Below are 27,559 nucleotides of genomic sequence, written 5' to 3' on the forward strand. Positions count from 1 at the left end.
CATCAGACACGACCACTTGCTTTGAACCACAGCCATTGTGAGTAGGGATTCTCCTCATTTTGGGAATGAGGTTTAGTATGCTATATATTTTTGATGTGCTTTGCTTGAGTGATGCATTTATTAAACATCTTTGTCCATTATTATCAAAGACTAGTCCTCTATACTCCAAAAAATAGAAGCCCCGACCACCTATATACGAAAGCCTCCAGTATGCGCTCTAGTCAAAGGTAGACCTGCTTTTGCAAGGAGTCCTCTTTTGACCAAAAAAATAGAGGATTTAGTATGCAATATAAATATTTTTTTTTCATGTGCTTTGATTGAGAAACATAGAGGCCAAAAGAGGAATTGCACATATGTTGAAGATACATGTTTGATTTTTATCCTAGACAAATGACTGCTTGTAAATCAAGAGAATATAAGCTTGGCTTTGGAATTGACAAGCAGTTTGCTATCTGAGTGTTTGTGGTACAATGGTTAGAGCTACAGCCTTAGTATCCTAATGTTGTTAGTTCAAATCCCCCACTGTTCTTTGTGACCCTGGGCAACTGGAACAGAAGAGAAATATGATAAAAGGAGCCAAATGTAAATACCACATAGGATATGTGGTATATAAATAATTAAAAGATAAATAAAATATAATAGTGGTGCCAGTCTTTGCATACAATTTTAATGTAAAAAAATACAACATAAAATCGCCAATCTAAAGATCTCATAACGCTAACACACAATAACGTTATAGTCGTTATTATGACGGCTATGCCAGTGTTTCTCAACTCGGTCCTGGAGTACCCCCTTGCCAGTCAGGTTTTCAGGATATCCACAATGAATATGCATAAACTTGATTTGCATACATTGCCTCTATTATATGCAAATTTCTTCTGATCATATTCATCGTGGATATCCTGAAAACCTGATTGGCAAGGGGATACCCCAGGACCGAGTTGAGAAACACTGATCTATGCCATGCCTAAAAGGTGATTCTGTTAAAAGACGTTTAACAATAAAGATGCGCTTAGATTTGCTCAGCACCGCTGAGCGCAATTCTCTATAGTGCATCTATGTATTATGGAATCATGCTCAGCATTCTGCTGCTGTTCATCTAAACAATGCCTAATTTATAGACGTCCTTTACAGAATCCGGCCCTTTGGGTCTAAGCTATGTGGCAGCTGATAATGAAGGTGAGGCTTTACCCACAAAAATAGTTTTCCATATCAGCTGATATAAGGCACAGCTGTGCCACTGTCATTGCCTGAGAACCAGAAGACTAATGGATCATTGAGCTTCAATTGACATTTAACATACCTAAGCTACTAATCTCAATCCACAATGGCGTTTGTTGTGATACTTGTCTAATCCAGGGTCCTCAAAATGTTCTTACAACTAAATTTTAAGTTTTCTTCCACCAAGGTAGATAGTATGGTGTCCTTCTGCTAAGGAGGATGCACATTGTAAGACTGATGTTGAGGGGACCAACATACCAAGAGAGAACAAAAAAGGCCATGCATAAACTTGGGCACAAGAGCAAGATCTAGGGCAGTGTATCTCAAACATTTTTAGCTCTGGCACACTAAATGGAGTAAATGTGTTTTGCCGCACATTTTAATTGAAATTATAAAATTGCAAAACCAACAAAAAATTAAATTTCAGAGTTATTTAAAGTTCTTTAAGCTATGTATGGGTAATTGTAACAATGGTACAACTAAAGTAGATAAAATAGAATCGCTAATCAATGCAATGGAGTCCTCTTTTGCCCAAAAACTAAACCTATTCATCTATATGTGGATGCCTGACGCCTAAATCACGTCCACCTAACTCATGTGTACCTAGCGCCCAGCTCACACTCAAAAGTAGATCTGCAACATTTTGCAACGCTTACATTTTAGACGTTAGGTAGACGCGTTAGCACACTCAGTGGCATTTGATTCTGTAAATGGACATCTATTTTGAAGCCACGCCCATACCTTTCCTGCTAGGCGTGGCATTTTCCTATAGGTGTCCACAAAATTGTGGACGTCTATTTTGAGAATCGTGTCAAGTGTTTGGACGTCCAAGTTCCAATTAATGCTTGTTAAAGCCATTAATTGGATTTATTATCTACTTAATCATTTTCAGGGAAGGGGGGGGGTTTGGCAGAGGTCTTCATCCCGCCTGATGTGAAAATTGCTTTGTTTCATCCCATCAATTCTGGACTGGACTAGTAGAATGAAAATGAGAAAAAATTTGTTCTTGCCTGCTAATTTTCTTTCCTTCAGTTCATCCAGACCAGTCCCTATAGCCTGGACTAGAGTTTTCTTCCTCTAAAATCAAGATTAATTTTTTCTTCCAAATCTAAAGAGTTCATAAAGTAGCAAATGTTTTAAAGGGATTTTTTTTTCTATATTTCCTATGATATTTTTGACAGAAGTTCTTTTTTTAATATAGGGGTCCTTTTACTAAGGCACACTAGCCGATTTAGCATGTCCATAGAATATAATGGACGCGTTAGCATTTAGCGTGTGCTAAATTGGCAAATGTACCTTAGTAAAAGAGGGGGTATAGTGCTTTTAACAGAACTGCTGATGAACTGTGCATTTGCAGCACCTTATATACAAGTACAGAATTTGCAGATCTTCAGTCTCCCTTATCTCCTTATGCTGTCTGATGAATATATGTCAGTTCTGGACTGGTCTGTTTAGACTTGGGGGAAAGAAATTTTAGCAGATAAGAACAATTTTTTTTCTTTCCCTGAAGAGACAAACCCCCACTTCTACGAAACCGCGCTAGCGGTTTTTAGTGCAGAGAGCTGTGCTGCTCCCAATGCTCATTGAGTTCCTATGAGCGTCGGGAGCAGCGTGGGCCATTCAGCGCGGCTCTCTGCGCTAAAAACCACTAGCGCGGTTTTGTAGAAAAGGGGGTAAGTGAAACAAATGTATAATATTCATTTTCAACTAGGGGTACCATATTAGTAAGTCCTAAAACTGAATTTTTACAAAGATACTGTCATTTATTTTGCTTTTTGGGTTTATTTTCTATTCTAAAGCACGTACAACTATATTGGCAAAACAACCAATGATATGCTAGCTGCATTTAAAAGTAAAGACTTTGAGAAAGCCCGGAAGATCCAGGTAACATTGGATTATGCCATTTTTGTGTTCCATTTGTACTGCTCAGTGATAAGGATTGTTTGACCATGCACTGAATAGCCACAGAGAAACAGGAGATACCGCCTTCTTGGAAAGCAAGAAACAACAATGAAGATGACCTTTGGTGCTCCATCGCTTTATTGTGCAATAAGACTCAACACAATTGTGGTTCTTAGGAGTCTAGACAAACACATGCAGTATAGAAATAACATGATTATACAAACATTGTGAATGCATCAACATGCTTGCAGGTGTAAACCATCAAGAGAAACTGAGACATAATTTAATAAATAAACATTAAAACCAATGTGATATAGCTGATTGTAAAAACATTTGGCATACAATGTAAGCTATAAAAACATGAAGATCATAAAAAATAACAAAAACCATGTTCAACAATTCTAATATGATGTAGAAAGGTCGCTTTTCAGATATCAGCAAGCACTTCTTGCAATTATCACACGTTCCATATAGTGGGTTAAACCAATAAGTTGAAAGGATTTTCTGTTGGTTTTGGTTATGCGAATATTGTCCAGATGTAAATGTCATTATAAAATGACGTTTATACTAGATTTTTTATAAAGTTCATAGTTTAGCGGTTGCATCATTGGCGTTACTGCCATACAGAATTAAATACAAAGGTCACCATCGTTGTTGTTTCTTGCATGCACTGTATAAAACATTTCAACAGTAGCTAACATTTGAAAATAACGGCTTTGAAGAACACATCAACATGAGAAAAGGTAACATGTATCATTGTAGGATATCTCTTAAGTATTTTGGTATATATGAACGTTTGTGTACCATCCTAGAGGCCAAAGTCAGTCAAGGCAGTTTGTATATTTTAATTGATTTTAAGAACTTTATAATCAAATTTCTTAACATTAAGGCTCCTTTTACTAAGGTGCATTAGGGCCTTAACGCGCGGAATAGTGCGCGCTAAATTGCCATGTGCGCTAGACCTTAATGCCAGCATTGAGCTGGTGTTATTCTAGAAGCGTAGCGCGTGGTAATTTTGTGCGTGCGCTAAAAACGCTAGCGCACCTTAGTAAGAGGAGCCCATACACTTTCATACATCACATAGCTTCAAGAGAAGCTGGGCATAACTCTCATCTCAACTAAGTCCTTCTAAAAGTCAACTGAATACACATGTGAGGGAAAGCAGCACTAATTACAAAGGTTTTAAGCACTCAGGACTTATGAATATACCAACTTGCTTAATTGTATTAGAAAAGGGAAAGGGTGAAGGTAAACTGAATTCTGCTACAGCTATATTAAACAAACTTAGAAGGTTCAGATTTCAGAACACTGATTGGATGACTTTTTTTTTTTTTCTATGTGATGCATTCTCTGTTAGGACATTAACATGCTAATTAACCTTTTTTTCCCCTTCCCTAGTGTCTGATGCAAGAGTTTTTCAGCTATGTAATCAGTCATGGTATGTGTAATATTTCTAAGATAACTTTAATTGTGCTAAAAAGCATATATAGATTCACCTTTTTGTCCTGTTTTGTCATAATTAGATTGTAAGCTCTTTTGAACAGGGACTGTCTCTTGCATGTTTAACGTACGATGGTGGTTTGAAAAGTTTGATAAAAAAGCAAGTTAATTATTTTTTTTTAAGTTTTTTATTTCTCAACATAGAGACTCTGATTCTGCAAAGTGCGTCCCAATTTTAGGCAGCTGTAGGCATCCTACAGCTGTCTAATCAGCCAATCGGGATGCATGTTTTTAAAAAAAATGCTCCCCCAGGCAGGCTGCCTATATTGAAGGTGCCTCTGGGAGACTAGGGAGGCCTACAAGACGCCTAAGCTCGCCTAAGAGCCTTAGGCGAACATAGGCGGCCCTACGCATCTCCCTAGTAGAGGAAGAGACGCTTACAATGTACATTGTAAGTAGACGCGGCCGCCATATTTATTGCGGCAAGAGATCTCCCTGTCGCAATAAGTATAGTGGCCACCTGTCTGATTGCCAGCAGGAGGGTGACCAACCCCTCCTGCCAGAAGGCTGCCCCCCCCGACTCTCCTGATCACCAGCAGGAGGGTGCCCAACCCCTCCTGCCGGAAGGCCACCCCCCCCCCCCCGACACTCCCGATTGCCGGCAGTAGGGTGCCCAACCCCTCCTGCCAAAACACCCCCCGAAACTCCCGATTGCTGGCAGTAGGGTGCCCAACCCCTCCTGCCGGAAGGCTGCCCCCCCCCCGACACTCCTGATCACCGGCAGGAGGGTGCCCAACCCCTCCTGCTGGAAGGCGACCCCCCCCCGACACTCCCGATTGCCAACAGGAGGGTGCCCAACCCCTCCTGCCAAAACATCCCCCGAAACTCCCGATTGCTGGCAGTAGGGTACCCAACCCATCCTGCCGGAAGGTCGCCCCCCCGACACTCCTGATCACCGGCAGGAGGGTACCCAACCCTTCCTGCCAGAAGGCCACCCCCCGACACTCCCGATTGCCAGCAGGAGGGTGCCCAACCCCTCCTGCCAAAACACCCCCTGAAACTCCCAATTGCTGACAGTAAGGTGCCCAACCCCTCCTGCCGGAAGGCTACCCCCCCAAAACTCCCGATCGACGGCAGTCGGGTGCCCAACTCTTCATGCCGGAACGCCGCCTCTCCTAAACTCCCGATCGACAGCAGGAGGGTGCCCAACCCACAAATAACCTCCCCCACAACTCACCTCTAAAGTGTTAGCCGGCCAGCCGGGTCTTGCTGCCGTCCAGCCGGCAGGCCCGCCTAGTCGAAATGAGGCAGGCTCGCCCCTTCCAGGCCCATCCCCACTAAGTCTAAGGCCTGATTGGCCCAGGCTCTAGAAGCCTGGGCCAATCAGGCCTTAGGGTTAGTGGGGATGGGCGAGCCCGCTATGCCTATGGCCTGATTGGGAGTTTTGGGGGGCGGCGTTCCAGTAGGAGGGGTTGGGCACCCTCCTGCCAGCGATCGGGAGTGTTGGGGGGGGGCAGACTTCCGGCGATCGGATAGGCAGCCGCTATACTTATTGCGGCAGGGAGATCCCTTGCCGCGATAAGTGTAGTGACCGCGTCTACTCTAACCCAATTCTCTAACTGGCGTCTGTGACATGGACGCCGTTTACAGAATCGGGGTTACTGTAGGCCTGATTCTGTATAGGACACCCCTCCCGGCATCCTATACAGAATAAGGGCCAGAGTCTTCATCGAGGGCTATACACAATCCAGTGAGTTTCCAGTTTTTCCATCCCGTCAGAAAAATATGGTTTTGTCAAAGTTTCAAAAATATTTGTTTAACTTGCTTTTTTACCGAACTTTAAAAACCACCCTCATATAGCGCATCGTATGTCTGATAGAGCTGTAAAAATAAATAGTAGTAGTAGTAGTGGTAAACCAAAGCATGGAACACCTACTATGGATAGTCATCATAATATATTCCTGCTTCCATCCCCCATGTTAAAGAGTCAAACATATGGAAGCAATTAGACTGAGTCTTAAGTCCTTTACCCATCACTTAAATCTTGCTTATTCACCCATATCATATAGGGCTACTACTATTACTTACCATTTCTTACTCCCGGCAAAATTCTGCTAAAAAAAATCCAAATTCTGCACACACAATTTGCAAATTATGCAAATGTAAAAATGTTTAAACAATATTTAATTATCCAAAATTTCAGTACAATTCAGTATTTTCTTTAAATGTGGGAGGGATATCATCTCCTATAAGGAGATCAAAAATTCTCCAGGCTCTGAAGCACCATAGGGCATCTATTGCATTTCTTCAAGAGACCCACCTTGACTCTTTAGAGCAGCGTATCGCAAACTGTGTGCCGCGACACACTACTGTGCCTTCTGAGATTTTAAGTGTGCCGCGGCTTTGGTGCCTGTGTCAGCTGACTTCTACCAGGACTCCTGCCTTCTCATGTGTGCCTACCGGGACTCCTGCCTCCTGCCTTTGACTTCTCTCCACACCCCCGGACCAGCAGTGGCAGCTCTGTGTGGTTTTAACTTTGGCATATAGCTGCTGCTTGCAGTAGTTTAGCCACAGTTTCATCAGGCAGCCTCGGGGCCTTTGCTAGGCCTGAATTGGGCTGGCCTAGCAAAGGGCCCAAGGCTGCCTGATGAAACTGTGGCTAAACTACTGCTAGTGGCAGCTGTATGCCAAAGTTAAAACCACACAGTGAGCTGCCACTAGCCTATATAGAGGAGAGGTATGCTGGACAGGGGAGAAGGGGTACTGATGGACAGGGGGAACAGGGAAGGGAGAAGGGGGACTTTAATAAATGGCTCAAAGCCTGGTGTCATCAAGAAGGCTTCAGGTACATAGGAGGATGGGGTAATACATAGAAGGACAAGAAACTATATTGTACTGATGGGCTACATATTACTACAGCAGGAAAAAGAATCCTTGCGGAGAAGTTTAAACAATATGTTTCTAGGCATTGGAACTAGAAGGTGTATATATGAAGGACAATTATAGAGACCACCCCCGGCAAAAGCAAGATGTGATGGTAGTAAAGATTGCAACGTAAACAATATCAGCAACTCCCTTCTTAACATTGCAACAGAAAGTGAAATGCTTTGGAGGTCCAGGAGATGAAGCATAGGGTTCCCTTTCGTTGGGTGCAGGGTCCCATTAGGTATTTGGGGATTCATCTGGAGGTTGATTGGTCCTCCTTGTTCCGACTTAATTATATACCCTTGGTTGCGGCTCTGCAGCAGGACCTTGCAAAATGGGATAACTTGTACCTTTCTTGGATGGGTAGAATGGAAGTAGTGCGAATGATGGTACTCCCTAAATTTCTGTGTTTATTTCAAGTTTTACGTGTTGAAATTCCTAGAGTATACTTTATGCTTTGGCATTGGAGCATTTTGGGATTCATTTGGTGTGGGGGAGGCACCCCAGAGTCACGAGATATGCTATGTTCAAATTTAAGGAGGGGGGACTGGAGCTACCCAATTTGGAACAGTATTATCGGGCTGCACAGCTTAGGGCAGTGGTTGACTAGCATGCCACTCCAGTCATATTGTGGGTTCGGGTGGAACAGGGCTTGATGTGGGGTCCTAGGATTATTGGAGCTTTACAATATCTTCTGTGGGTGGGATTGCAGGACATGGAGGTGACTGCCCTTTCTAATCCTTTTAGGTGGATGATGCGGGTGTAGAAGGGGACATTTCGGAAGTTTGTGGATAAAGTGCGGGGGCTTCATTTTCTTCTTCTGTTTGCAGAGGACTTCCAACCGGGTAGTGAGGAGGGCATCTTTCGATATTGGGAGTGCAGGGGACTGCATTGTTTTGGCCAGCTGTTAGAGGGGGAGCGAATTAAGGGGTTTCCTGAGGTCCAAGCTCAATTTCAATTGGAGCAGTGGGATTTATTCCCATACTTACAGGTGAAAGATTATGTTATGCGTACTAAAGTGGGGGACTCTAATGCTGTCCAGTGCTCGAGGTTTAAGTCGTTGTTGGGGGATCTGGTGCACAGGGGGTGTATATCGATATTATATCACCTATTGCATTCTGCTCTGACTCAGAAGACTTCTTATATGCAGGCTTGGGAGAAGGATTTGGGGCTCATTTATATGGGAGTGGAATGGGAACAGATTGCTCTATGCATCCACCAGGTGGCGGTGGCCCCACAGTTGGTGGAGAATGCTATTAAGCTCCTAGTGCGCTGATATATCACACATGTAGTGCTTAGCAAAATGTATACTTCATGTACAGGTGAGTGTTGTAGAGGGTGCGGCCTTCAATAATAATAATAACTTTATTTTTCTATACCGCCATAATCTTGCGACTTCTAGGCGGTTCACAGTGAAGAGAGCTGTACAATCGGGGTACGTTCCTCCATATGTGGTGGGAGTACTGGAATCAGCTGTTTAGCTATGTGGGGTGACCTCTTCACTGCCGGGTGGACCATAGAGCAGAAACTGCATTACTGGGGGTGATCCCAGGGGGTGTGGAGGACACTCAGGATAGATTAGTGTGCCTGGCTTTTACGGCAGCCATGTTGGTGCTGAAGAGTCCCACAGTGGTGATGATGCGGGAGAAATTGGGCTGGGTGTGTGAGAAATTTAGACTTTCTGCTATATTACCACGCCGTTGGCAACAGTTTGAGGATCTTTGGGTACGGTTTCTGGAGGTGGAGGGAGGGGTTTTCCTGGGCTAATAGACTGCTCTTGGTAGATCTGATACTTCTTAAGGGCTTGGTGTTCTGCCACTGCCATTTTCCTGCCGTGCAGGGTAGGGGGTCTAGGGTACATTTAGGTGCATGGGCGTTCCTGCTGGTTCCTTACCTCTTCATCACATTTTTTCTCAGTGGGGGACTCCTCAGATAGATCTCTTTGTGTCTCCCCACAACAACAAACTGCCTCAGTTCTGCTCCAGGATATACTTTCCTCACTGGAATGGACGAATTAGTTTCTCTATGCGTTCCCTCCATTCCCTCTCATTCTCAAGACACTTGTCAAACTCAAACAGGAACATGCCACCATGATTCTGATAGCTCCTCGGTGGCCCAGACAACCTTATTACTCACTTCTATTTCAACTCAGCAGCAGGGAGCCACTGCTTCTACCAGTTTTTCCCTCTCTGCTTACACAGAGTCAGGGGTCTCTACTTCATCCCAACCTGCAGTCTCTACATCTGACAGCTTGGTACCTCTCAACTTAACTGCCACTCTACAGTTTTCTCAATCTGTACAGGATGTTTTAGATGCTTCTAGAAGCCTACCACTAGACAGTGCTACAATCAGAAATGGACTAGATTTTCTGCTTGGTGCACCATTCATCCCAAGGAGCCTCAATCTACATCCTTACCTTCAGTTTTGGATTACCTGTTCCATTTGTCTCAATCAGGCCTCAGATCCACATCCATTCAAGTCCATCTCAGTGCAATTGCTGCTTTCCATCAACCTATCGAAGGGAAACCCCTTTCTGCTCATCCAGTGGTTTCCAGATTTATGAAAGGACTTTTCAATGTCAAACCTCCTCCAGTGGTTTGGGATCTCAATGTTGTTCTTGCTCAATTGATGAAGCCTCCTTTCGAACCAGTGGATTCGGCTCATCTTAAATATCTCACTTGGAAAGTGGTTTTTCTCATTGCTCTCACTTCAGCTCGCAGGATCAGCAAGCTACAAGGTTTAGTTGCAGACCCACCTTTCACAGTATTCCATCATGACAAGGTGTCCTCCGTACTCATCCTAAATTCTTACCTAAAGTGGTTTCAGAATTTCATCTCAATCAATCCATTGTACTTCCAGTGTTTTTTCCAAAGCCTTATTCTCATCCTGGAGAAACAGCTCTTCATACCCTGGATTGTAAGTGTGCTTTGGTTTTCTACATGCAATACACTCAACCATATAGATCTGCACCTCAACTTTTTGTATCCTTCAATCCAAACAAGTTGGGACATCAGATTTCCAAGCGCACCATCTCCAACTTGTTAACTGCTTGCATCTCTTTCTGCTATGCTCAAGCTGGATTGCATCTACAGAGTCGACTTACAGCCAACAAAGTCAGAGCCATGGCGGCATCAGTGACTTTACTTAGATCTACTACTATTGAGGAAATCTGCAAAGCTGCCACTTGCTCCTTGGTTCATACATTCACTTCTCATTATTGTCTGGATACTTTTTCCAGACGGGATGGCCATTTCGGCTAGGCAGTTTTACAAAATTTATTCTCTTAAGTTGCCAACTGTCCCACCATCCCATTTTGGTTAGTATGGAGGTCACCCATATGTGAGAATAGGCTGCCTGCTTGTCCTGGGATAACCGCAGATGGAGAAGCTATGCTGTAATGTTCAGTTCCCCCGACCTTGAGAAAGCTAGGCGAAATGCGTCAGGAAGGGGAATGGACCTTTAACAAAGGCTGTTATACTATTTATATTATTTATATATTTATCAATAAGATTAGGAAATGAAAAAATAATATATATAAAAAAGAAATATTAATAAGTAGATAGTATATGAAGTACTGGGAATTATGAAGAACCCCACCACCTGCATCTGTTTGATAAGGGTGGAAATCTGAACTCCCAAGAAGTACTCTCTATGGTGAATTGGATTGAGAAAGAGTAAAAATAACATTGATGACACATCCAGCACTATTGTATTGTTTGAACTGTTTTGGTTTGACTTTTTGTAAAGAAGTGTGAGATTTTTCTCTACACATATTAGGAATATAGGAAGATGTCTTGGGATAAAGCACAGTTACTTACCGTAATGGGTATTATCCAGGGACAGCAGGCAGCTATTCTCACAACCCACTCACCTTCCCTGGTTGGCTTCCCTGCTAGCTATCTGAACTGAAGAGATGCGCTCTGTGCTGGGCGGGAAGGCACTTGCGCATGCGCAGTGCAGCAGTTGCAAACTTTCTAAAGTTCTACAAGCAAGTCTGCTTGCGAAGCTATCCGCATCCGGGCTCCGTGGATGACGTCACCCATATGTGAGAATAGCTCCTGCTGTCCCTGGATAACACTCGTTACGGTAAGTAACTGTGTTATACATACATTAAGAGAATCTTAGCAAAAACATCAACAGCTTTATTTATTTTTTTTGTTTTATAAATCTTTATTCATTTTCTTATGTTACAACAAGTGTTTTAAATAAATTCATTATAAACTTGAATAATCACACTTGATTAACTTACAGATTAATATCAAATTTAAAATTTCTTTAGAAAATCAATATTTTATAAAGTTATAATATTATGTAAGAAATTTAAATTAATATAATTATTATTGAATATAATAATCTCCCCTCCCTCCCTCCCTATCAATACTGAATGAGAAATCTTTATTCATTTTCATATGTTACATCAACAATATAAATTCATACTAATATTTCAGAAAACTAAATTTATATAATTCTTAGTTAATATAATAATATCCCATCCCCTCCCCCCTCCCTTCTATTCAGTAATACATGAATAAAATTTTTAAATGCTATTCTTTCCATATTTCATATTATAAATCAAGTATTAATATATTATATAATATTTAGAGATATAATCCCTTTTTCTTCTAATCAAATTCTATACATGGGAAAATTAATCATTCTTTACAATATTCAGTTAATGGTCTCCATATTTTTTGAAATTTATCTATATGTCCTTTTTGTGTTGCTATAGTGAGCTCCATTTTGTATATATGACATACAGAATTCCACCAGAATGTATAATTTAATCTGTCATGTTTTTTCCAATTGAATGTGATTTGTTGTATTGCTATTCCAGTTAAAATAAAAAGAAGTTTGTTATTACTTGATGATATTTGACTTCTTGCTCTCATAGTTGTTCCAAATAATATGGTATCATATGTCAAGGCTACCGGATTTTCTAACATCCTATTTATTTGGGGCCAGATTGATTTCCAGAATGTTAAGATGAATGGACAATAGAATAAAAGATGATCTAATGTCCCAATTTCAACATGACAGTGCCAACATCTATTTGACCTAGAGCTATCTATTTTTTGTAATCGAACAGGGGTCCAGAAAGCTCTATGTAAAAGAAAAAACCAAGTTTGTCTCATAGATGCTGATACCGTACATTTTATCCTCCAAGACCAAAGTCGTGGCCATTGAGATGCACTAATTTGGTGCTTTATCTCAATGCTCCAAATGTCTCTAAGACCATTTTTTGGTTTTTTATTTATATATTCGGATATTAATTTATACAACTGTGCAGCTTCATGACCTGTTGAATTAATCTGGAAACACAGGAATTCCAAACTGTGATAATTAGTAAGATTTTTCCATTCAGGGAACCCTACCTGAATGGATTGCTTCAATTGCAACCATTTAAAATATTGTGTTTTTTTAAGATCAAATTTATGTTGCAATTGTGAAAACTCCAGCAACTTTCCATTTTTTATTATATCATCTAAAATACGGATACCTGCTGTCATCCAGTTTTTCCAGATTATTTTGAAACCGCCTATTTTGATCTTGGGGTTTAACCAAATCGTTTGAGTTGTTGATTTACTAATTGGAATAGGAGTTAGATTACTTATATATCTTAAAGTTTTCCATGTATCCATGAATATTTTATGTTCTTTGTATAGCCTTGGCATTTTGATACTAACTACATGACTGAGACGTAAAGGAAACATGAGTCTCCATTCAAGCCAGAACCAATCTGGAATATTATCAGTGGGCTCTGGGAGGATCCAATACATACCTTGACGTAAAATATAGGCTTGATGATACCTATAGAAGTTGGCAAAATTTACCCCTCCCTCCGCAATTGGTCTTTGTAATGTCACTAAAGCAATTCTGGGATTTTTCCCAAGCCAAATAAATTTTGTCAATACCTTATTTAACTTTGTATAAAAAGAATCTTGAAAGAAAACTGGTATCATTCCCATTTGGTAACAAACTACAGGTAAGATCATCATTTTAACTGTTTGTACTCTTCCCCACCAAGATAAATGTAAAGGATTCCATTGTTCACACATCTCTGTCACTTTTTGTAATAAACATTTTTCATTAATTTTCATTGTGTCTTCTAAATCTTTTGAAATCCAAATTCCAAGATATTTAATAGTATCCTCCTTCCAAACAAAAGAGAATGTATTAAATAAACCTTTTGTACAGTGTACATTTAATGGAAGTATTTCTGATTTATTCCAATTTATCTTATATCCTGAAAACTTTCCGAATTTATCAATTAGTTCAAGCAATTGTGGAATGGTGGATTCTGGATTCCTCAAATATAATAATAAATCATCAGCATAAGCTGATATTTTGTATTCTCTATCTGAATGAGGTATACCTTGTATTTCCTTTACTTGTTGGATTGCTAATATTAAGGGTTCTAAAACTATATCAAACAGTAAAGGAGACAAGGGACATCCTTGTCTAACTCCTCTCTGTAGATTAAATTTTTCTGAAAATGTATTATTTATATATAATCTAGCAGAGGGGGAGCTATATAATGTTTGTATCATTTGTATGAATCCAGGACTTATACCAAACCATTCCATAGCCTGATACATAAATGTCCATTCTATTCTATCAAAAGCCTTTTCTGCATCTAAAGAAACAGCAAAAGTAGGCTCATTCATTTTCTTTGTTAAGTATAACATATGGAATGCTAATCTGGTATTATGAGATGAATGTCTTTGAGCAACGAATCCTGTTTGAGGCATACCTATAATATGGGGAAGAGCATTAGCCAATCTTAATGCAAGTATTTTTGTTAATATTTTTCCATCTACATTTATTAAAGATATTGGCCTATAGTTTGAAACCAATGTGGAATCTTTATTTGGCTTTGGTAAAACAATAATTAAAGATTCTGCTATAGTGCCATTTATACTTCCTTTATTAAGTTGATATTGAAAAAGATTTAATAAATAGGGTAATAATAAATTTTGAAATGTTTTATAAAATTCCACTGTATATCCATCACCACCTGGAGCGGATCCAACTCTAAGGGATTTCAAAACTGTTTCTAATTCTTTTAATGATATTGGCTTTTCCAAACTTCGTTTTATATGTTCAGGAACTTTTGGACCCTCTAACATTTTCAGAAATTCTAAACCATCTTTTTCTTTATTTAAATAAGTCTCGGAAGTATAAAGAGATTTATAAAATTTTAGAAATTGTTTTAAGATAGGTTCAATTTGTGTTAATGTGTCACCTTTTTCATCTTTTATAGCAACTATTTTTGATTTCTTTTTTTTCGCTTTGAGATAATTTGCCAATATTCTTCCCTACTTATTTGAGTTTCCATAATACAATGCCTGCTGGGAGAATAAATCTTTTCTTATCATCTTTGATGAGAATTCATTGTATTTTACTTTAAGTTTTAATAATTCTTGTTGTATAGAATATTCCCATTTTTCTATTAATATTGATTCTAAAATTTTTATTTCTGTTTCCAAATTAGAAAATTGTTTTCTATTTTGTTTATTAAGATAAGCCGAATAAGAAATAATTTGTCCTCTTATTGATACCTTAAAAGCATCCCATAATATTTCCCTAGAGATTTCATCTTTATCATTTATTTGAAAATACTCTTTCATTTTTGTTTGAAAATTCTCACAGAATATTGGGTCAGCAAGCAATGTATTATCAAATTTCCATATGGTCTATTTGTATTTTTATCTGTGATTTTAATTTCAATCCACACTCCACCATGATCAGATAATATGATTGGATCAATGGCAGCTTGTGTTACTTGATGTGCTAGGTGTTTTGATATAAATATATAATCTATTCTTGAAAAAGAATTATGAACATGAGAACAGAAAGAAAATTCCCGTCCATTAAAATGAAGTATTCGCCAAATATCTGTCAAATTACAAGTTTGTACCAAATTATCTAGTCCCATTGATTTCATATATCTACTTGGGTTTTTGTCTAATAAAGGATCCATAACAGCATTAAAATCCCCAGCTACTATTAGATTTGAAGTAGCCAGTGGTAAGATCAGTTGTTGAAGAGTCTTAAAAAATTCATTTTGTTTTGAATTAGGGGCATATATATTAAACAACGTCATGGTTGTATTTCCCATGCATATTTCCACTTTTACCCATCTGCCATGAACATCTGATTCTTTTAATTTAAATAAAGCTGAGCATTTTTTATTCACTAGAATAGCAACACCTGCTTTTTTCCCTATGGCTGGTGAATAAAAACAATGCTTTATCCAACCACCTGTCAACTTGTTAGATTCAATGTTTGAAAGGTGGGTCTCTTGTATGCAACATATATCTGCATTTTGCCTTTTTAAGAACAGTAATGCTTTTTTCCTTTTTATAACATGATTTAGACCATTAACATTCAAAGATATTATTTTAAGAGACATTTATAATTATAATTTTTATAATATATTTTCTATATAATGATATATAATGTTTTTTATTAATATGTTTTCCCAATATACTTAATAAATTATAGTTTCCTTTTATTATTTCTATATCTCCTTTATATCTTTCTTTCCCATTCCTTCCCGTATCCTTATTTCCCTCCCTCCCCCCTCCCCTCTTATTAAATACGATTACTTGGGTACGCAAGATGAGGTTAGGTTAAAATAACTCCCCCAAGCTAAATTAAAATATTCTTTATTTACTACTAATAATTTATCTCCCTTTATCTAATATTTCCTATATATCTAGCAAATAAATATTTTTCTTATTTGAATTTTATATAAAAAGTTAATGTATTTAAATCCATATAAGAAAATATTATCTTATCTTTTGATAAATCTATATAAGAATAATCAATGAGATTTACAATCTTGGATATATTTATCAAGAATCAACTTTACATTTATTATACTGATATCTAATATTATTATTATTTTAATAGTACTATGTGGATCATGAAGTGGAGTCTGTGTGTCTTAAAATGTCTTTATATAGGTATGTTTGTTGCAATCAGTCTATTTTTCAACCTTTACTCCAATTTGTGTTGTGAGGAAGAGATTTAGGTAAAATTCCCAGTTGTAAGACTCCTAGATTCTTTTCTTTCCCCCAATTTCTGTCTCCAAAAACGTTTTTGTGTTGCCTATTCAATTCAACTTTGTAGGATTCAGTATTCCTCTCTCATTGTTTCTGCTAAATAGTCCAAGACATTCATCATTCCCTTAAGAGAGCAAGTAATGAAGATGTTTCCTGACTAGGGACTTGATTTTATTTTTGTCTGTATCGAGGACAGCCCGTCAGTCAAAGTGCCAGAGAAATAAAAGCGCTGAATAACTTCGAAGCTAGTTCAGTATTCGAGAAGGAGAAAATCAGTTACACCTTACATACAGCACAGTCTTTTTGGATTTATTCTGTGTTATTCCAGACTGAATCTCCTCTCTTTCATAACAAACTTAGCAACCTTTTAGAATTGGAGAGGAGTTATTAATTAGTTTTCATGAACTCCTATCATTACATATTTAGCTCGTCGTGAAAAGGTTGTTCGTGGAAGGCGACGCTTTCTCCCTGGGACTCTTTTAATTTACAGAAGTACAATGTCCCCTGCCACCTCTATGTTCTCCAAATCTATCTAAAGAGAGTAAGCGGTCTGCCTCAATAGTAAGCATCACTCGATATATATAATTCACTGTTTCTTACATATAAGGAGGAGGTGGGGTGTAGGAATTAATTAAAGTTTGAAATACAATCAGCAGAGAGATTTTTAAGAGATAGAATCAAAACGGAAGCACTTCCTTTTACAGGATATTCTCTCTGTCGACCAATCTCTTTTTGTTTTGTATTTTGTAACTCCCCAGCAGCGTGATTGGAGATTTTTCCTGTCCATCAACCACATTTCCTGTTTGTATATAACCACTCCCATATTTAGTTACCATATTTACTTCTCTGTAAATTTTTCATTCGGATCTCCATTTAATCCACGTTTTCTTCTGTAAGTACATTTTCTTCAAAATGTTTATAAAACTTTCCTTTAAAAAGTATAAGTTTATGTACTTTTATAAAGTTTGTTTTGTTTCTTTTATTTCCTTCATAGAATGTTGGTTTTGTATAATTCCATGTGTGTGCTGTAGCACATGTAGTTCTAAATTTTAACTGTAAGTCATATTATTAATAAAATCAATTCTTATATGGTGAATATTTTAGTAAAGTATTAACAGATCTATACATACTCATTTTCCTCATTAGGTTTTCCATTAAGATGTTTAGGATGTCATGGGTTGTTCATATTGGTCCAGAAATTCTTGTAGTTTTGTTGGATCTGTAAAATTCTGAGTTTTATTTGCAATAGTGATCTTCATTATTGCTGGATAAAGGAGCCCATATCTAGCCCCTAAAGATTTCAGTTGTGGTCTCATATCTAAAAATTTTTTCCTTTTTAATGCGGTTTCCCTCGCAAAATCAGGGACAATATGTATTTTTGAATCTTGACATTTGAGATTTTTATTTTCTTTAGCTAATTGACAAATTTCCAGCGCTTGTTGATGTCTCAGTAGTTTGAATATTAATATCCTTGGTCCAGTTTGTGAAGTTTTCCTTTGTGTTGGTATCCGGTGTGCCCTTTCGATTTCCAGTGGTGTTTTAAATTTTAATGGTAGCACTTTAGGTAGAAAGTGTTCCAAAAAAGTAATAGGATTATTTTTTTCTACCCCTTCCGGTATTCCTATTATTCTTAAATTATTTCTTCTTTCACGGTTCCGGCTGTCTTCAAGGTCTTTTTTAATTTCTTCTACCTCTTTCCATATGATTTTGTTTTGTCTTGCGTTCAGATTAAGTTGTTCAAAGTTATCCTCTATTAGGTTTATTCTGTTTTCCGTCACTTCCACTGCTGCTGCTGCATCTTCAATATCTTTTTGTAGTTTTTTGTTGCTGTCCAGAACAATTTCTTTAATTTGTCTTAATTCTTCCATTACATCGAGGTTGTCATCTGATGGCAGTGGAGCTTTTGAAGGAGTGATGCTTGGCTCCGGTTTTGATCGTTTATTACTTCCTGTACCGGATCCTCCTGCTCCTAAATCGCTTTTGTTCTGTTTGCTAGACGTCATTGTCTTTCAATATTTAGATATTTTTCTTTTGAAATTTGATTTTTTTTTTGTAGTAATTTCAAAATTATAGCTTTTGAGCATGGAGCTATTCGTTTACCCGACCATCGGAATGCGTGTCCAAGCCACGCCCCATCAACAGCTTTATTTATTTATTCAATTTTCTATACCGTTTTCCCAGGTACTCAAGCATTTTTCCCTGTCCCGATGGGCTCACAATCTATCTAATGTACTTGGGTTAATGGGGGGTGACTAGATTCACTAAGCCCACCGATCTACCTGAGGAGATCCGAGGCAGGCCGACTGAGCCACAACGCAACCTCATGTAAATGGGGGCAATCAGAGGCACGCCCCTCACCGACAACACGGATCGCTGGAGATGGTCTGCGCATGTGTTTGCTGTCCGTGCTCTTTTCTTTTTTTTTTTTTGTACTTTTTTACTCGCAAGCCTGTGGTTTTAGCCCACGGGTTTAAAGCGGGTTAAACCATGGGCTCGTGCTGCAGTAAGCGAGGCGGCAAGCAGGAAAATCAGGGCAGGAGAATCGCAGCAGAGAGCAGGAGATGTTTTACTGAAGTCGGCAGAGAGTGGGGCAGAGAGCAGTGCGGCAAGCATTGGGCAGAGAGCGGGAGGCCAGCATAAGAGTTGGGGCAGGGAGCAAGGTTTTTGCTCAGGTGACTGGTCGTCACCAGTCGCTTGTTTTTGGATCGGCCAGCCCAGTTGGTGTACCTTCTTTAGTTTAGTGAATCGCGTCCTTCCTACTTTGCATGCTGTTTCCCCTCATCCCACCACTCCCCCCTAGGTTTATAATAAACACCACCCCCAATTTGTCAGCTGTCTCCTTTGCAAGTCTAGACTTGCCACATCCTGCAAATCCCACTATCACTATTACCGTGGTCTTCCAGTCACGTGACTTACAAAGCCTACGTATATAGTTATAATCCCTCAAGCCCCTCCCATACCTTATAAATACACCTGGATGTTGTTTAGCAACAGCCAGAAGATCCCCGGATGTCTCCTGGAGTAGGTCAACTGCTTGCTGCAGCTCTGATCTTTGTCCCTGATTGGATATACTTCCTGACTCTAAAAAGGTGCCGGTTTTGCTGCAATACTTCTTATTCTGCTGATCGGAACCCATGGCTTTCTCAAGGTGAGCTCTAGGAATGCATCTTTTAAAATTTAACAGACTTTCCCTCCTTTTACCAAAATTTACATACCCCTGAAGATGTCGTGTCCCCTTACGGGACCCTGGGAGGGTCCACCCAATACTTTACATGGATCAATACAGAATTACAGGGTGGTCTTTTGAAATTATACCTACACATAACTGCTGGAACCAACCTGTTACAGCTAATGACACACCTTGGATGCACCTATACACCACACTATTTGACTATGACCAAAAAAGAGATGTCCAATCAATTAAAATTACTGAATTTAGCAATAGATCCACTGCAAGAACACACAGGTCAAACCAATACTCGAGAAGGATGTTTAGGCCTAAACCTAATTTCCTTCTTGTTGCGGTACCTCCTTCTGAAACACAACCTACACAGGTGGGAGCTATATTTCAGCACAGAGGATGATCAGCACAGAGGTTAGTGAAACACGATCAGTGGGCTTAGTAATTCTAGCCCTAAGTAACTTGCCCAGAGTCACAAGGAGCAGCGTGCCCCAGGGTGCGGAGGCTATAGCTTTAACCACTGCGCCACACTCTCCCACTACCCATCTCTCCCTCCCATTTGTCTGGTAGGTCATTTATACAGTCACACACATTGCTTAACAAAACCCTCTAAAGGGCCCCATACTTTTACAAAGGGGGCCATATCCTCAGATCTTTCAGTTAAACTAGCTTCATATCGATAATAAAGGCATACTGCTTTCCACCAAAAATGAAAGTTCAAAAGAGTGAAATCTTTCCAGTTTTTGACTAACTGTAACACCACTCCTGACAATATCAGGAATAGTTGGGGGGGGGGGGGGGGGGTTTCCCATCAATAAGGTTACTGAAGCAACGTGTGTTCTATACATCACCATGCCATATGAGAAAGGTATACAAACCTCCAATATACTTTCTTGCCAAAATGTTTGAACTAGCAGGCAATAAAACAAAAAAATGGTCCAGTGTACCCACCTCCTTACAAATCCAACATGCATTAGATTTGGTAGCATCCAATTTTTGTAATTTAACTTGGGGATCTCAAAGTCCCACCTTGAGGGCCGCAATCCAGTCGGGTTTTTAGGATTTCCCCAATGAATATGCATTGAAAGCAGTGCATGCACATAGATCTCATATATATTCATCAAGGAAATCCTGAAAACCCAACTGGATTGCGGCCCTCAAGGAGGGACTTTGAGACCCCTGATTTGACTGGTGTCCATCAGTGTTCCCTCTAAGCGGGCAGGTGTTGTGAGCAAACTTTTTTCACTGTGAGCTAAAAATATCGGGCGCCAGCAAGTTATGAGCCAAATAAATATGTTGTCAAAGTTGCTGATACATGAGGACGAGGTATTCAAAGGAATTTTAGGCCTACACGCTAAATTAAATAACGTTAAATAATATTTTTAAGAACACAGAAATTGTAGGGATGAAATGATATCTTAATAAATGTTTTACAACAAATGTAGTTATGTCTGTTACATCCATATGTGTAAACTGTAAATTAAAAACAGTCCAGAAGACAATACGTTTGATGCTTTCAATTTCTAGACCAGTGTTTTTCAACCTTTTTTGGGCAAAGGCACACTTGTTTCATGAAAAAAATCACGAGGCACACCACCATTAGAAAATGTTAAAAAATTTAACTCTCTGCCTATATTGACTATATATAAAGTAATTCTCTTGAATAGGAATCAAATAAACACAAAGAAAGTATTTTATAATTACTTTATTATGAAATAAAAATTATAAAAATTATAAAATACTTTATTCAGTGCGAAACCTGGGCCTGTTTGGCTGAACACAAAGCTGATATTCTGGCTGGAATGGAAGAAAGACACACACGTAGCTCTTCGTCAACAGCTCTCAGTCTCTCTCTGTATTTGGTTTTTATAGCATACAAAAATAGACAAATATACCCTCCATCCTTTTTATTAAACCACAATAGCAGTTTTTAGCGCAGGGAGCTGCGCTGAATGCCCAGCACTGCTCTTGACGCTCATAGGCTCCCTGCGCTAAAAACCACTATTGCGGTTTAGTAAAAGGGGACCATATTGTAAAATATAGACAGCAGATATAAATTCAGAACTGTGCATAGTAAGTGAAGGGAAGTTTTCATCTCTGGGAATTTACCCAGTTAACTATTAAGTTATTTGGGCAAATTCCTTTGAAAACTGTGGTAATACTGCCTCCACTTTGCTAAATTTAAAATAAAATCATTTTTCCTACCTTGTCTGGTGATTTCTGGTTGCACTTTCTTCTTCTGACTGTGCATCCAATCTTTCTTCCCTTCTATCAGCCTGTATGCTTTCTCTCCTCCACACCTCATTCCCTCCCCCAACTTTTTCTTCCTCTCTCCCTGACCTTTCTTTCTTTTTTTCTGTTTCTCTTCTTTCCTTCTGTTTCCCTGCCTGCCCCCTTTCTTTCTTTCTCCCAGCCTCCTGTCCAGCAGTAACTCTCTTCCCTTCCTCCCCTCCCAGCAGCATCTCTCCGTCTCCCTCTCCAGTAGCAGCTGTCCCTTTTTTTTCCTTGCCCAGCAGCTTCCCAGATTCCTTTCCCTCCTCCCCTCCCAGAAGCATCTCTCCGTCTCCTTCTCCCTCTCCAGTAGCAGCTGTCCCTTTTTTTCCTAGCCCAGCAGCTTCCCAGATTCCTTTCCCTCCTCCCCTCCCAGATGCATCTCTCCTTCTCCTTCTCCCTCTCCAGTAGCAGCTGTCCTTTTTTTTCCTGGCCCAGCAGCTTCCCAGATTCCTTTCCCTCCTCCCCTCCCAGAAGCATCTCTCCTTCTTCTCCTTATCCAGTAGCAGCTGTCCCTTTTTTTCCTTGCCCAGCAGCTTCCCAGATTCCTTTCCCTCCTCCCCTCCCAGAAGCATCTCTCCTTCTTCTCCCTCTCCAGTAGCAGCTGTCCTTTTTTTTCCTGGCCCAGCAGCTTCCCAGATTCCTTTCCCTCCTCCCCTCCCAGAAGCATCTCTCCTTCTCCCTTTCCAGTAGCAGCTGTCCCTTTTTTCCCCTGCCCAGCAGCTTCCCAGACTGATAGTGGTTTTCTCCCCTCCCAGCAGCTCTTCTTACTTCCCAGCGCAGCGATTCACGAAGGCAGCCTCGGGTCCTTTGTTGTGTCGCGCCGCCTCTGAGGAAAGAGGAAGTTGCATCATCAGAGGCAGCCGCGACTCAGCAAAAGCCCCGAGGCTGCCTTCGTGAATCGCTGCGCTGGGAAGTAAAGGAGAGCTGCAGAGAGGGGAGAAAGCCACTGTCGGAGGCTCCCCAAGATCTCTCCGGCCCAGCGCACGCTTCCGATGCTGATCTTGCAGAAGTTCAAATGAGTCAATCTTGCCGGTCCTGCGCTGTGACGAGAAACTTGTGCGCTGCGACCTAATATTTTGTGCGCAAGCGCACGCCAGCGCAGCTTAGCGGGAACACCCATGGTGTTTTGTGAAGCACAAAATAGTTTGTAGCAGAGATGCTGAAGCCATACATGGTATCCTTTCAGACCATATCTTATTCCAGCTTTCAGATGAAACAGTACATTGCAATTCTCTAGACCAGGGGTAGGGAACTCCGGTCCTCGAGAGCTGTATTCCAGTCGAGTTTTCAGGATTTCCCCAATGAATATGCATTGAAAGTTGTGCATGCAAATAGATCTCATGCATATTCATTGGGGAAATCCTGAAAACCCGACTGGAATACAGCTCTCGAGGACCGGAGTTCCCTACCCCTGCTCTAGACCAAACAAATTGAAGGCCAGAGAGAAGTTTCTTAAGTACATATGAGCATTCTTTGCCTCCCAAAGCCCATAGCTTGGCCTTAGGTTTTGGTTAGGTGATTACTGCTCATTGTTGAATCTCAGGGGGGGAGGGGGGAGGATAGTTAGGGGGGGATGCTGTGTGTATGGGTGTGTGTGTGGAGGGGGGGAGTGGTGTTTGCTTTCATGTGATGTCCTGCGGAATAAGGAACCAATTCATTTTCATTGGAATGGGGGTTAGGGGTGGGGTATAATATGAAGTCTTAGTGAGCTCCATTTGTAGAGTCAAAGGTGTATGGTGGAGATTGTATGGTCTTTTGGAACTTTTATTTTGCTTTTTTTACTATAACTTCTATAGGGGGAGAGGGGAGGGTGGTAATTATATAAAATTGTGTGACAATTGCTGTAATATTGTATTTTCTTAGTTGGGTTGTTGTGATGTCATCATAAAAACTGTTAAACTTAATGTGTTGGGAAGATTTATTAGCCTTTTCATTGAAAGAAAAGAGTGATTCAATCCATCAGTGTGTGCAGAATGACTGACAAAGCTTGATGGGCAGGAAACATTTTGCACTAGAATCAAAATAGCCACAGATAACTTGGGATCAGCTGTAAACACGTGCATTTTGTATAAACCTGTGGTGAATTTATTCTGCCTTATTTTCTAAATAAGTACAAGTTGCAGGGACAGAATCTAAAACCAGGCTTTTAAGGAATGGGAAGAGTTGAGGCATCAATCTATACAATAAGGAATATATTTGTGAAGCTTTCCAGTTTTGTTCAAAGAAGTCTCGGATTACAGTCCTTCCTAAGAGTGTAACTTGAATCTTTTCAAGACTAGTACCACTGTCCTAACAACAACAACAAAAAAAGTGGCAGTATATTAACTATTTTTTTTCTTTTCTCTAGGTTTCATGGTAGGTGAGACCAAAGCCATCATGTCTGTTGCCTCGAATATCCCAATGGGTCCACCACGTTTACCTCTACAAGAGACCTCCAATGAGTATTTAACTCAGATTATAGTACTAATGAAGAGCCTTGGCCTTCTTTAAGGACCTTCAGATGTATTCACCGGAGTTGTAGTAATTGACAACATACATTGGAGTAGACTTGAAACGTCCTTCATATGTTTACTTGATTTACTCCAGTATCTGTAGCTTAATACTTTGCTAGTCACTTCCCTATAGAGGAAGTTTCATTATGCAGAAGAGATTTGGTACCAGCATATGTAATTCTATAATTCTATTCTTAGTGATCCTCTTTCATCTGGTCATGGATGGGAATGGTCCTCAGTAAAATGAGCAGTTTTAAAGGTTTGCAAATCTGGATCTTCACTTCTTACTATTCTAGTGCAAAAGGCATACGAGTCTTGAATCAGTGGGTTATTCGCCTCGACTCGCAAGTTGTGTAGAAGGCATTGTTCACGTTCTTTTTTGAATCTCTCCTGTATCAATGCGCTGTGCTACAGCTCCTCAGTTTTACTTTATACATGTGAGTTGAAGGTGTCTGATCTGCTCTGATTTCATTTTATTATTTTAAAGTTTTTATCCTGAATTTGAGGCTTCTTGGTGCTTCAGAGGTCCCCAGTTTTACTGGGGTAGCTCTGCCTAGGAAAAGACACAGACTGTGCTGTCGGAAGTCTATAGCTGAGAGGGCCACCCTTTTACAGGGCACCTACCTAGCTAGCTAGCATTGACACTTTTGGAAGACTTGGGGACTGCTCCCCTAGTAGCAAGGCTCTTTCCTGGTTATTACCGGAGCTTGAGTACAGGTTCTATTGCCCTGTGTTTGTCCTGAGGATTTTATCGGGTACCGGTTGTGTTACCCTCTCCGACTATGTTACTAGAGCTGTTGGGGGGTCTTGGGTCTCATCAATTTGATGATCTGATTGGCAGCCCAAAGAAACAAGCATTTGGATCTTCTTTATATTCTTGTCTGAGGCAGTAATTTCCACTTTCCAGCTGCTGTTTAAGCTAAAGCAGGCACAGCACTAACTGAAATGTGAGTACAGTCCATTGTAGTCTATGGGAGACATCAGGGGGAGAGGATTCTTTAATTGCAGTTTTGGAGGTTTCTGTGGCTAGGATTTGGGCTGAATTTTTAAAACTTTGTTTAGCTCTCCCAGGATGTTTTTTGGCTCCAAAATGCTACTATGATGGCCATCTTGGATTTCTCAATCTGATTGTAAAAGCCTCTACCTGCCTCAAAAACACCTTGATTTTGTTTAAAATCATTAGAGATGGACTGCTCAGGTTGTTTTACCCCTGATTCTGCCAGATTTGCACTGGCTGGCTGGCTGAGGAATGTCCATGTTTCACGGGGCATGTGAGGGGTCGGGAGTGCTGGGCTTAGCCCCATCTGGCTCCTCTAGGGCAGGGTAGTCGCAGGTAGCTTGTTTGGGGCAAAAATTCCTTCCAAAGCCCCTGGATAGCGATGCAGCAAAGCACAGACGCCTCTGGGTCCCTGAAGAGGCAAGAAGAGTTCTTGCAGATGTCATTTAGAGCATACTGGTCAGGGCCTTATTCCCATTTTTTTTGTCTGTCTTTTGAAGCATATTTGGCTTATTGGGGTTGTTCTGCACTGTCTGGGATCCTGCCAGCTGTTGCCTAGAGGATTTTTCCCTCTCGGAGCGCTTGCCACCTCTGAAAGTTCACCTGTAGGAACCGGAGGTCCAGTTGGAGAAAGACTGGGATGACTGGGGATCAGAATCAATTCCTTTACTCCCTCAGGCTGGGGCTAACAGGAGTCTGTGACAGCCCTGGACCAAGGAGATGACCCAACGGTATGCTTCCTTTTTAAGCCGTCAGCTTTGTTGGAAGTCATCACAGAATTTTTGCAGGTATTGAAATTTGAAACCCTCCAGAGTTCTGCTGTTCAGCATTCTGTTATGAGCACCTCATGACAGAAATCACCTTTTTCCCTTTGCATCCTGACATTACAATGATGTTAACGGAACATTGGGAGGCTCCAGAGTCCCTTGTGGGTTGCCAGGACTTTGACAAAGCTGTATCCCCTGGTTCTGGATTTTCAACAGCTTTGTCCCACCTAAAGTGGATTCACTTGGAGCTCAGGTTACCAAGCAAACTTCTCTGCCTAGCGAAGGTGGAGGGTTTTTGAAGGATGTGCAAGGCTGCAGGGTGGATTTAGTCCTCAAAAGACAGTTTGAGGCCTTGACTTTGGGACTGAAGATGGAGGTAGTGGCACGCTTTCCCCCAATTGTTAATTTTGGGGTGAATTATGTGGCAGATGCGCTATATGATGTGTTCAGGATCATGAGCAGTGTCTGCTTATTCTAGCTCTGCCTGTAGAATGCTATGGTATAGGCCAGTGATGGCTAACCTTTTTGAGCCCGAGTGCCCAAACTGCCGCACAAAACCAAAGAATTTCCTCAAAGTGCCAGCACGTCAATTAAACCTTAATAACAAGATTTTAGTATCTAAAAACTCTTTATAAAGTTGCCTGAACTATGTAACATCATTTTTAAAGATTGGAATCTTTGTATTGATAGAGAATCAATTTGATTCACAATCCTTTGGTTTTCATTTCAATTTATTGGCAATTTATAATGTTTTAATGATTTCATTCATGGGCCGAATACACACATACTTTTCTCTGTCGCCGCACTCTTTGACCAAAAGATTTGTAAGCCTGCAACCACGTCAAGGTAGACTCTTTCAGCAGCTCCCCTCCCTCCCCCTTACCTTTGTGGCCAAGTCAAAATGATCTACCAACAATAAAATTTTAAAAACACAAAGCACGCTGTACGCAGAGAAAATGTTAATTATCATTTATATTCCGCGGGTTTTCAAAGAGGTCAAGGCAGATGACTTTATGCAATGTCACCTCAGTAACAACTATACAAAAATAGACAAATATTCCCCCTCCCTTTTTACTAAACCGCGATAGCGGTTTTTAGCGCAGGGACCTGCGCTGAATGCCCCACGCTGCTCTTGAAGCTCATAGGCTTCCTGCGCTAAAAAACGCTATTGCGGTTTAGTAAAAGGGGGCCATAGTGCAAAATATAGACAGCATATATAAATTCTCAAAACGGACACATTTTGATCACTAAATTGAAAATAAAATCATTTTCCTACCTTTGGTAATTTCATC

General features: G+C 40.3%; 1 protein-coding gene across 5 annotated transcripts in view; it reads left to right on the top strand.

Moving 5' to 3' along the window:
- The window catches only part of NPL (N-acetylneuraminate pyruvate lyase), a 90,639-nt gene extending 65,685 nt beyond the window's left edge, over nucleotides 1-24,954 (top strand). For 4 of the 5 annotated variants that reach the window (XM_033916088.1, XM_033916087.1, XM_033916089.1 and 1 more), the window contains 3 exons: nucleotides 3,021-3,105; nucleotides 4,522-4,561; nucleotides 24,359-24,954. In XM_033916088.1, coding sequence (XP_033771979.1) covers nucleotides 3,021-3,105; nucleotides 4,522-4,561; nucleotides 24,359-24,501 — 268 coding nt within the window. In that variant the 3' untranslated portion in view covers nucleotides 24,502-24,954. The remainder of the gene's footprint in view (nucleotides 1-3,020; nucleotides 3,106-4,521; nucleotides 4,562-24,358) is intronic. The other variant, XM_033916090.1, reaches the window with a different exon arrangement.
- Nucleotides 24,955-27,559: the final 2,605 nt, after the last annotated feature.

The sequence above is a fragment of the Geotrypetes seraphini genome, chromosome 12, assembly GCF_902459505.1.
Source record: "Geotrypetes seraphini chromosome 12, aGeoSer1.1, whole genome shotgun sequence".
Classification (NCBI taxonomy): domain Eukaryota; kingdom Metazoa; phylum Chordata; class Amphibia; order Gymnophiona; family Dermophiidae; genus Geotrypetes; species Geotrypetes seraphini.